This window comes from Mercenaria mercenaria, chromosome 17 (assembly GCF_021730395.1).
Source record: "Mercenaria mercenaria strain notata chromosome 17, MADL_Memer_1, whole genome shotgun sequence".
NCBI classification, from domain to species: domain Eukaryota; kingdom Metazoa; phylum Mollusca; class Bivalvia; order Venerida; family Veneridae; genus Mercenaria; species Mercenaria mercenaria.
In genome coordinates this window covers 53293466-53305332 of record NC_069377.1, presented here as the reverse complement: position 1 = coordinate 53305332, position 11867 = coordinate 53293466, and the positions used below count along the sequence as shown (strand labels likewise).

The 11867-nt window shown below is 34.2% G+C and overlaps 1 protein-coding gene across 5 annotated transcripts in view; it reads left to right on the top strand.

Annotated features, from left to right (window-relative positions):
• Window positions 1-11867, top strand: part of LOC128550079 (fibrillin-2-like) — an 81756-nt gene that overhangs the window by 43767 nt on the left and 26122 nt on the right. For 3 of the 5 annotated variants that reach the window (XM_053528191.1, XM_053528188.1, XM_053528189.1), the window contains 11 exons: window positions 143-274; window positions 1856-1978; window positions 2399-2530; window positions 4178-4300; window positions 4700-4831; window positions 5985-6107; window positions 6445-6576; window positions 8052-8174; window positions 8512-8643; window positions 10113-10235; window positions 10573-10704. In XM_053528191.1, coding sequence (XP_053384166.1) covers window positions 143-274; window positions 1856-1978; window positions 2399-2530; window positions 4178-4300; window positions 4700-4831; window positions 5985-6107; window positions 6445-6576; window positions 8052-8174; window positions 8512-8643; window positions 10113-10235; window positions 10573-10704 — 1407 coding nt within the window. The remainder of the gene's footprint in view (window positions 1-142; window positions 275-1855; window positions 1979-2398; window positions 2531-4177; window positions 4301-4699; window positions 4832-5984; window positions 6108-6444; window positions 6577-8051; window positions 8175-8511; window positions 8644-10112; window positions 10236-10572; window positions 10705-11867) is intronic. The other 2 variants (XM_053528190.1, XM_053528192.1) reach the window with 2 other exon arrangements.

Here is an 11867-nt window from a genome sequence, read left to right as displayed (position 1 = left end):
TTTTGCAGTTATGCTTACATTCACTTAAATAGTTTACAATACTGCTATATGACAGTTGCATACTGAGGACTTTACTTTACACAACTGCAATAAAATGTATATATTCAACAAAACACTTACATTACTTTTGTTCGCATTTAAGGTCTTGGTGATCTCTGTACAAGTAACAGTGATTGTTCTAGTGTATCAAGGGCTTTGTGTGACACAGGAAACCCAAGAAGATGTGTTTGTGAATCAGCTTACAAGAATGTAAATGGTGTATGTGTTACTAAAGGTCAGTAGTGACAAATGTACAAAGGTGCATAGAAGATGTATCAAGTTGTTAATCAGAAGATTATAGTTATATTTGCATATTTTCGGAAAATAATCTATATCAAGTAAAGAGCAAATATATAGATAGAGCAGATTTGTTCCTGATAAATTCATTGCTTAGGCAAATTTCCTCTTGTTATTTTCAAATGATATTTTCACGGGAAAATGACCAATTAAAACACTACATTATAAAGACATCTAAATATATCTTATACAAAGGGTTTGGCGACAGTTTACCAATTCTAAAATATTTTCACTTAAATTCTACTTGTGTGACCTTCTACAAAGATTTTTCAAGTTATTTTGATTATTTATAAAACATGGCCGCCAGGGGGAGTTGTCACTTTTCCCCTATGCATATATTGGAAATTTTAAAATTATCTTGTCAGAAACCGCAGGCCCTATTTTAAAACAATTTTAAGCAAAATGTTACTTGAATATTTGGTGTGTGATGTCAGGGTTTCACTGTCTACCGTAATTATTCAAATTATTACCTTAAGTTTAAAAATGGCCATGCCCATGTTTGTGACGTATATAACATATGCTAACATAAAGAAACTTTGAATATATTCTTCTCTGAATGCATAATAGCTGGAACCTTGATATATATATATAAATCTAAATCTGTACTTGTACCATTACATCCAGCTGTCTTACGGACAGTCGGTGGTTCTACCAAGGTGCCAGCTCGTGATGAAATAATGCACGGAGAGGCACCTGGGGTCTTCCTCCACCATTAAAGTTGCCATATGACCTATAATGGTGTCGGTTCGACGTTAACCCCAACAAATAAATAAACATGTACCATTACATTATACAAACACACTTGAAGCCTTTTACACAGGTGAGTGCTTTAAGGTCAATGACCATCATGTTGGTTTATTTAAACCGAGACTTATATCTTGTTGAAAATGAATATTCTATTTCTTCAAATGATACACAGAGATTTAATTATATGGTATGTTGTTAAGTGTATTCTAAATAGATTGAAAACATTATTTAAATTTATTACGTAAAATGTTGTAAACAAAGTTGACTATATGAAGACGACGCTGACGTGGGTCGCACATCACACCCCTTACTTTAACAAATGATCACAGCATATTCATAATGCATTGTGAAGTTTCAGATTTGGAACAAATATTTCAGTGACCCTATGTTTCTAAACGATACAAACTTAATACGTTTTTATAGGCTAGATTTGAAGTTTTGGCATCAGTCTCCGTATTTTTGAACGGCCCACGTACTTTCACCGTAAAAATTGAACTATCAATACTGTTGCATGTATCCAGGATTTGGAAACATTTGTACCACTGATTAAGATTACCTTTGAAGGTTAAGGAAAGTACTCAAATACATTGTATGTGGAAATCTCCCATATTCGATGGAAATTGATAGCTGTTTTCTATTTTCAGGGATAGACGGCAACTTTTCAGTCAAATTCGTCTGATTTTGTTACTATTGATAAGATTTTTTCCAATCGCAAAAAAAAAAAGAAACCACTCCGATTATCAATGGAAAATAAATGTTTTTCCATTTTCAGGATTTGGCGACAGTTGTACTACTAACTTTGATTGTGGAGCACTATCAAATGCAGTGTGTACAAACGGAATATGCACATGTCCTCTAGGTTACACACAGAGCTTAACCTCTTGTATACGAATCGGTTTGTATTTGTAATTGATAAATTTCATAGAAGTTATAACAATAATTGGACTTTTAAGCAGTTCTGTTACATTTTGGACATACTTTTATAAGTTTAATTAATAATTAACTAGTTTATAAAATATTTCTTTACGATCAGCCTTCTCACGTTAGAATCGTTGTGTGTGTTAATTAAACAGAGTATGTTCGTACAATTCTGCATATAAGTGTGTGTGTGTTCGGGTTTAACGTCTTTTTCAACAATTGTTCAGTCATAAAGACATGGCCTTACCTTATGCATTCTAGTTTTGCAGTTATGCTTACATTCACTTAAATAGTTTACAATACTGCTATATGACAGTTGCATACTGAGGACTTTACACAATTGCAATAAAATGTATATATTCAACAATACACTTACATTACTTTTTACGCATTTAAGGTCTTGGTGATCTCTGTACAAGTAACAGTGATTGTTCTAGTGTATCAAGGGCTTTGTGTGACACAGGAAACCCAAGAAGATGTGTTTGTGAATCAGCTTACAAGAATGTAAATGGTGTATGTGTTACTAAAGGTCAGTAGTGACAAATGTACAAAGGTGCATAGAAGATGTATCAAGTTGTTAATCAGAAGATTATAGTTATATTTGCATATTTTCGGAAAATAATCTATATCATGTAGTTCCAGATAAAATATATAGAGCAAATTTGTTTCTGATAAATTCATTGCTTAGGCAAATTTCCTCTGGTTATTTTTTAAATGATATTTTCACGGGAAAATAACCAAAGAAAACACTACATTATAAAGACATCTAAATATATCTTATACAAAGGATTTGGCGACAGTTTACCAATTCTAAAATAGTTTCACTTAAATTCTACTTGTGTGACCTTCTACAAAGATTTTTCAAGTTATTTTGATTATTTATAAAACATGGCCGCCAGGGGGAGTTGTCACTTTTCCCCTATATGCATATATTGGAAATTTTAAAATTATCTTGTCAGAAACCGCAGGCCCTATTTTAAAACAATTTTAAGCAAATTGTTACTTGAATATTTGGTGTGTGATGTCAGGGTTTCACTGTCTACCGTAATTGTTCAGATTATTACCTTAAGTTTAAAAATGGCCATGCCCATGTTTGTGACATGTATATAACATAGGCTAACATAAAAGAAACTTTGAATATCTTCTTCTCTGAATGCATAAACATATGCTAACATAAAAGAAACTTTGAATATATTCTTCTCTGAATGCATAATAGCTGGAACCTTGATATATATATAAATCTAACTCTGTACTTCTACCATTACATCCAGCTGTCTTACGGACGGTCGATGGTTCTACCAAGGTACCCGCTCGTGATGAAATAATGCACGGAGGGGCACCTCGGGTCTTCCTCCACCATTAAAGCTTGAAAGTTGCCATATGACCTATAATGGTGTTGGTTCGACGTTAAACCCAACAAATAAATAAACATGTACCATTATACAAACACACTTGAAGCCTTTTAAACAGGTGAGTGCTTTAAGGTCAATGACCATCATGTTGGTTTATTTAAACCGAGACAAACCGAGACTTATATCTTGTTGAAAATGAATATTCTATTTCTTCAAATGATACACAGAGATTTAATTATATGTTATGTTGTTAAGTGTATTCTAAATAGATTGAAAACATTATTTAAATTTATTACGTAAAATGTTGTAAACAAAGTTGACTATATGAAGACGACGCTGACGTGGGTCGCACATCACACCCCTTACTTTAACAAATGATCACAGCATATTCATAATGCATTGTGAAGTTTCAGATTTGGAACAAATATTTCAGTGACCCTATGTTTCAAAACGATACAAACTTAATACGTTTTTATAGGCTAGATTTGAAAGTCTGGCATCAGCCTCCGTATTTTTGAACGGCCCACGTACTTTCACCGTAAAAATTGAACTATCAATGCTGTTGCATGTATCCAGGATTTGGAAACAGTTGTACCACTGATTAAGATTACCTTTGAAGGTTAAGGAAAGTACTCCAATACATTGTATGTGGAAATCTCCCATATTCGATGGAAATTGATAGCTGTTTTCTATTTTCAGGGATAGACGGCAACTTTTCAGTCAAATTCGTCTAATTTTGTTACTATTGATAAGATTTTTTCCAATCGCAAAAAAAAGAAACCACTCCGATTATCAATGGATAATAAATGTTTTTCCATTTTCAGGATTTGGCGACAGTTGTACTACTAACTTTGATTGTGGAGCACTATCAAATGCAGTGTGTACAAACGGAGTATGCACATGTCCTCTAGGTTACACACAGAGCTTAACCTCTTGTATACGAATCGGTTTGTATTTGTAATTGATAAATTTCATAGAAGTTATAACAATAATTGGACTTTTAAGCAGTTCTGTTACATTTTGGACATACTTTTATAATTTTAATTAATAATTAGCTAGTTTATGAAATATTTCTTTACGATCAACCTTCTCACGTTAGCATCGTTCTGTGTGCTCATTGAACAGAAGATGTTCGTACAATTCTGCATAAAAGTGTGGTCTTCTTATGCTCTATTTTCCATTGTTCATTCATAAAAACTGGCCATACCTTATGACAGTATGCATATGATACATTCACATTAAATAATTTCAATACTGAAAATATTGAAAAATGCGATACGACGCACTACACAATTGCAATAAAATGTATACATTCAACAAAACACATTTATTTTTTCGCATTTAAGGTCTTGGTGATCTCTGTTCCAGTAACAGTGATTGTTCTAGTGTATCAAGGGCTTTGTGTGACACAGGAAACCCAAGAAGATGTGTTTGTGAATCAGCTTACAAGAATGTAAATGGTGTATGTTTTACTAAAGGTCAGTAGTGACAAATGTACAAAGGTGCATAGAATATGTATCAAGTTGTTAATTAGAAGATTATAGTAATGTTTACATACTTTCGGAAAAAAATCTATATCATATAGTTCCAGATAAAAATATATATAGAGCAAAATTGTTTCTGGTAAAATCAATGCTTTGGTAAATTGCCTCTGGTTATTTTTTTTAAAATAATATTTTCACGGGAAAAAAAACAAAAATTCCACTACATTTTAAAGACATCTAAACATATCTTATACAAAGGATTTAGCGACAGTTTACCAATTCTAAAATATTTTCACTTAAATTCTACTTGTGTGACCTTCTGCGATGATTTTTCAAATTATTTTGACTATTTATAAAACATGGCTGCCAGGGGGAGTTGTCAGTTTTCCCCTATATCTATATATTGGAAATTTTAAAAATTATCTTGTCAGAAACCGCAGGCCCTATTTTAAAACAATTTTAAGCCAAATGTTTCTTGAATTTTTGGCGTGTGATATCAGGGTTTCACTGTCTACCGAAATTGTACGAGTATATAATGTTCCTAAAAAGTAATTACGTATTTGGTAAGCGCGTGTGCACATTGTTGCACGCTCATGCACTGATGGAAGTTTAAGTGTATTTATTAAATTTATTTTGAATGTTTATATTTATTATAACATCAAATACATTATCTTAAAAAATCACCCAGTTATTAGCTCGGCTTTTAAAAGAATAAGTAGAGCTTTTGCACTCACCAATGCGTCGGTGTCAGCGTTGGCGTCCCGATTTGGTTAAGTTTTTGTGTGTAAGCTGGTATCTCCATAATCACTTGTGGGAATGGATTGAAACTTAATCCACTTATTCACCGTGAAAATCTGACTTATACTGCACAGGTGTCATAACTCTGTTTGCTTTTGTATAAAATTATGACCCTTTGTCGACTTATATTCATTAAATTGACAAGGCTATTGAGAAGTCGAGCGTTGCTGTCCTCCGACAGCTTTTGTTTTTAATAAGAACTTGTTCTTAAAATTGAAAGGCTTTAATTTCAAAATAGATACATGTATCCAGGGTGTGACAATAGTTGTTCTAATGATTCACAGTACTACTTAACTCGATGGAAACTTCTTCGATATACGATAAAAAAATAATTGTTTTCTATTTCCAGGATTTGGCGACAGTTGCATCTCTAATTTCGACTGCGGAGCACTTTCAAATGCAATTTGTTCAAACAGAATATGCACATGTCCGCAAAGTTACACACAAAGCTTAAACTCTTGTATACGAATAGGTTTGTGCTTGTAATCGATATTCATAGACGTCACAACAATAATTTTATTGTAAAGCAATTATGTTTCACTTTTGTCATATTTCTGTAATTAAAGCATAACTTGTTAGTTTACTAAATATTTCTATACGATCAGTCCTCTCATATTAGCAACGATGTGTGTGTTGTTTGACCAGAGTGCATATGTACAGTTCTTCAGTATAATCTAGCGCATTATAATTACATACACTGCAATAGTTTGCTATATTACTATATGACCGTTGCTTACTTAAGACGTTACACATTTGCAATAAAATGTATACATTCAACAATACACTTGCATTACTTTTGCGCATTTAAGGTCTTGGTGATCTCTGTACAAGTAACAGTGATTGTTCTGGAGTATCAAAGGCTTTGTGTGACACAGGAAACCCGAGAAGATGCGTTTGTGAATCAGCGTACAAGAATGTAAATGGTGTATGCGTTACTAAAGGTCAGTAGTAACAAATGCACTAAGGTTCATAGAAGATTATCAAGTTGTTAATTAGAAGATTATACTCATGTTTACATACTTTCGGAAAATAATTTATATCATGTAGTTCCAGATAAAAATAAATTGTTCCTGATAAAGTCATTGCTTAGGCAAATTTCCTCTGGTTATTTTTTTCAAATAACATTTTCACGGGAAAATAACAAAAAACTACATTTCAAAAACATTTAAATATATCTTATACAAAGGTTTTAGCGACAGTTGTTCGGTGAATTCAGAGTGCACAGTCGATCTATTCTGAGATATGTGTGACTTAGGCAACACCAGAACTTGTATATGTCCAACTACATTTAAGCAAGTCCTTTTCACTTGTCAGCTGATAAGGGGCCTCCGTGGCCGAGTGGTTAAGGTCGCTGACTTCAAATCACTTGCCCCTCATCGATGTGGGTTCGATCCTTACGCGGTGCGTTGCATTCTTCATGTGAGGAAGCCGTCCAACAGGCTTACGGAAGGTCGGTGGTTCTACCCAGGTGCCCACTCGTGATGAAATAATACACGATGGGGCACTTGGGGTCGTCCGCCACCATCGAAGCTGGAAAGTTGCCATATGACCTATTATAGTGTCCGTGCGACGTTAAAACCAACAAAATAAAAAAAATGTCAGCTGATAGGTTTGTATTAGATAAATTATCTTTTCCTTTTAAAGGGTATATCCAGTGTGTGCATTAGTATAAACCGAACGATTGTAACTAATTAAAATAAACCGAAGTAAATTATCTAGAATTGCCTGATCTTTTCTTCTACCGACTTCATTTAGCAATGCATATCGGTAAAGTGTGAAATACAAGGGTGTACGAGTATATAATGTTCCTAAAAGGTAATTACGTATTTGGTAAGCGCGTGTGCACATTTTTGCACGCTCATGCACTGATGGAAGTTTTAGTGTATTTATTAAATTTATTTTGAATGTTTATATTTACTATAACATAAAATACATTATCCTAAAAAAATCACCCGATTATTAGCTCAGCTTTTAAAAGAATAAGTAGAGCTTTTGCACCCACCAATGCGTCGGTGTCAGCGTTGGCGTCCCGATTTGGTTAAGTTTTTGTGTGTAAGCTGGTATCTCCATAATCGCTTGTGGGAATGGATTGAAACTTAATCCACTTATTCACCGTGAAAATCTGAGTTATACTGCACAGGTGTCATAACTCTGTTTGCTTTTGTATAAAATTATGACCATTTGTCGTCTTATATTCATTAAATTGACAAGGCTATTGAGAAGTCGAGCGTTGCTGTCCTCCGACAGCTTTTATTTTTAATATGAATTTGTTCTTAAAATTGAAAGGCTTTAATTTCAAAATAGATACATGTATCCAGATGTGTGACAATAGTTGCTCTAATGATTCACAGTACTACTTAACTCGATGGAAACTTCTTCGATATACGATAAAAAAATAATTGTTTTCTATTTCCAGGATTTGGCGACAGTTGCATCTCTAATTTCGACTGCGGAGCACTTTCAAATGCAATTTGTTCAAACAGAATATGCACATGTCCGCAAAGTTACACACAAAGCTTAAACTCTTGTATACGAATAGGTTTGTGCTTGTAATCGATATTCATAGACGTCACAACAATAATTTTATTGTAAAGCAATTATGTTTCACTTTTGTCATATTTCTGTAATTAAAGCATAACTTGTTAGTTTACTAAATATTTCTATACGATCAGTCTTCTCATATTAGCAACGATGTGTGTGTTGTTTGACCAGAGTGCATATGTACAGTTCTTCAGTATAATCTAGCGCATTATAATTACATACACTGCAATAGTTTGCTATATTACTATATAACCGTTGCTTACTTAAGATTTTACACATTTGCAATAAAATGTATACATTCAACAATACACATGCATTACTTTTGCGCATTTAAGGTCTTGGTGATCTCTGTACAAGTAACAGTGATTGTTCTGGAGTATCAAAGGCTTTGTGTGACACAGGAAACCCGAGAAGATGCGTTTGTGAATCAGCGTACAAGAATGTAAATGGTGTATGCGTTACTAAAGGTCAGTAGTAACAAATGCACTAAGGTGCATAGAAGATTATCAAGTTGTTAATTAGAAGATTATAGTCATGTTTACATACTTTCGGAAAATAATTTATATCAGGTAGTTCCAGATAAAAATAAATTGTTCCTGATAAAGTTATTGCTTAGGCAAATTCCCTCTGGTTATTTTTTTCAAATAACATTTTCATGTGAAAATAACAAAAATATACATTTCAAAAACATTTAATTATATCTTATACAAAGGTTTTAGCGACAGTTGTTCGGCAAATTCAGAGTTCACAGTCGATCTATCCGGAGATATGTGTGACTTAGACAACACCAGAACTTGTATATGTCCAACTACATTTAAGCAAGTCCTTTTCACTTGTCAGCTGATAAGGGGCCTCCGTGGCCGAGTGGTTAAGGTCGCTGACTTCAAATCACTTGCCCCTCATCGATGTGGGTTCGATTCTCACGCGGGGCGTTGCATTCTTCATGTGAGGAAGCCATCCAGCTGGTTTACGGAAGGTCGGTGGTTCTACCCAGGTGCCCACTCGTGATGAAATAATGCACGATGGGGCACTTGGGGTCTTCCGCTACCATCGAAACTGGAAAGTCGCCATATGACCTATTATAGTGTCCGTGCGACGTTAAACCCAACAAAATAAAAAAATGTCAGCTGATAGGTTTGTATTAGATAGATTATATTTTCCTTTTAAAGGGTACATCCAGTGTGTGCATTAGTATAAACCAACCGATTGTAACTAATTAAAATAAACCCAAGAAAATTATCTAGAATTGCCTGATCTTTTCTTCTACCGACTTCATTTAGCAATGTATATCGGTAAAGCGTGGTATACAAGCGTACGAGTATGTATTGTTCCTAAAAAGTAATTACGTATTTGGTAAGCGCGTGTGCACATTTTTGCACGCTCATGCACTGATGGAAGTTTTAGTGTATTTATTAAATTTATTTTGAATGTTTATATTTACTATAACATAAAATACATTATCTTAAAAAAATCACCCAATTATTAGCTCGGCTTTTAAAAGAATAAGTAGAGCTTTTGCACTCACCAATGCGTCGGTGTCAGCGTTGGCGTCCCGATTTGGTTAAGTTTTTGTGTGTAAGCTGGTATCTCCATAATCACTTGTGGGAATGGATTGAAACTTAATCCACTTATTCACCGTGAAAACCTGACTTATACTGCACAGGTATCATAACTCTGTTTGCTTTTGTATAAAAGTATGACCCTTTGTCGACTTATATTCATTAAATTGACAAGGCTATTGAGATATCAAGCGTTGCTGTCCTCGGACAGCTTTTATTTTTAATACGAATTTGTTCTTAAAATTGAAAGGCTTTAATTTCAAAATAGATACATGTATCCAGGGTGTGACAATAGTTGTTCTAATGATTCACAATACTACTTAACTCGATGGAAACTTCTTCGAGATACGATAAAAAATAATTATTTCTATTTCCAGGATTTGGCGACAGTTGCATCTCTAATTTCGACTGCGGAGCACTTTCAAATGCAATTTGTTCAAACAGAATATGCACATGTCCGCAAAGTTACACACAGAGCTTAACCTCTTGTATACGAATAGGTTTGTGCTTGTAATCGATATTCATAGACGTCACAACAATAATTTTATTGTAAAGCAATTATGTTTCACTTTTGTCATATTTCTATAATTAAAGCATAACTTGTTAGTTTACTAAATATTTCTATACGATCAATCTTCTCATATTAGCAACGATGTGTGTGTTGTTTGACCAGAGTGCATATGTACTGTTCTTCAGTATAATCCAGCGCATTATAATTAGATACACTGCAATAGTTTGCTATATTACTATATCACCGTTGCTTACTTAAGACTTTACACATTTGCAATAAAATGTATACATTCAACAATACACATGCATTACTTTTGCGCATTTAAGGTCTTGGTGATCTCTGTACAAGTAACAGTGATTGTTCTGGAGTATCAAAGGCTTTGTGTGACACAGGAAACCCGAGAAGATGCGTTTGTGAATCAGCGTACAAGAATGTAAATGGTGTATGCGTTACTAAAGGTCAGTAGTAACAAATGCACTAAGGTGCATAGAAGATTATCAAGTTGTTAATTAGAAGATTATAGTCATGTTTACATACTTTCGGAAAATAATTTATATCATGCAGTTCCAGATGAAGGCAAATTTCCTCTGGTTATTTGTTTCAAATAACATTTTCACGGGAAAAATAACAAAAATCTACATTTCAAAAACATTTAAATATATCTTATACAAAGGTTTTAGCGACAGTTGTTCGACAAATTCAGAGTTCACAGTCGATCTATCCGGAGATATGTGTGACTTAGACAACACCAGCACTTGTATATGTCCAACTACATTTAAGCAAGTCCTTTTCACTTGTCAGCTGATAAGGAGCCTCCGTGGACGAGTGGTTAAGGTCGCTGGCCTCAAATAACTTGCCCCTCGTCGATGTGGGTTCGATCCTTACGCGGGGCATTGCATTCTTCATATAAGGAAGCCATCCAGCTGGCTTACGGAAGGTCGGTGGTTCTACCCAGGTGCCCATTCGTGATGAAATAATACACGATGGGGCACTTGGGGTCTTCCGCCACCATCGAAGCTGGAAAGTCGCAATATGACCTATTATAGTGTCCGTGCGACGTTAAACCCAACAAAATAAAAAAATGTCAGCTGATGTGTTTGTATTAGATAGATTATATTTTCCTTTTAAAGGGTATATCCAGTGTGTGCATTAGTATAAACCAAACAATTGTAACTAATTAAAATAAACCCAAGTAAAGTATCTAGAATTACCTGATCTTTTCTTCTACCGACTTCATTTAGTAATGCATAACGGTAAAGTGTGGTATACAAGCGTACGAGTATGTATTGTTCCTAAAAAGTAATTACGTATTTGGTAAGCGCGTGTGCACATTTTTGCACGCTCATGCACTGATGGAAGTTTTAGTGTATTTATTAAATTTATTTTGAATGTTTATATTTACTATAACATAAAATACATTATCTTAAAAAAATCACCCAATTATTAGCTCGGCTTTTAAAAGAATAAGAATAGCTTTTGCACTCACCAATGCGTCCGTGTCTACGTTGGCGTCCCGATTTGGTTAAGTTTTTGTGTGTAAGCTGGTATCTCCATAATCACTTATGGGAATGGATTGAAACTTAATCCACTTATTCACCGTGAAAACCTGACTTATACTGCA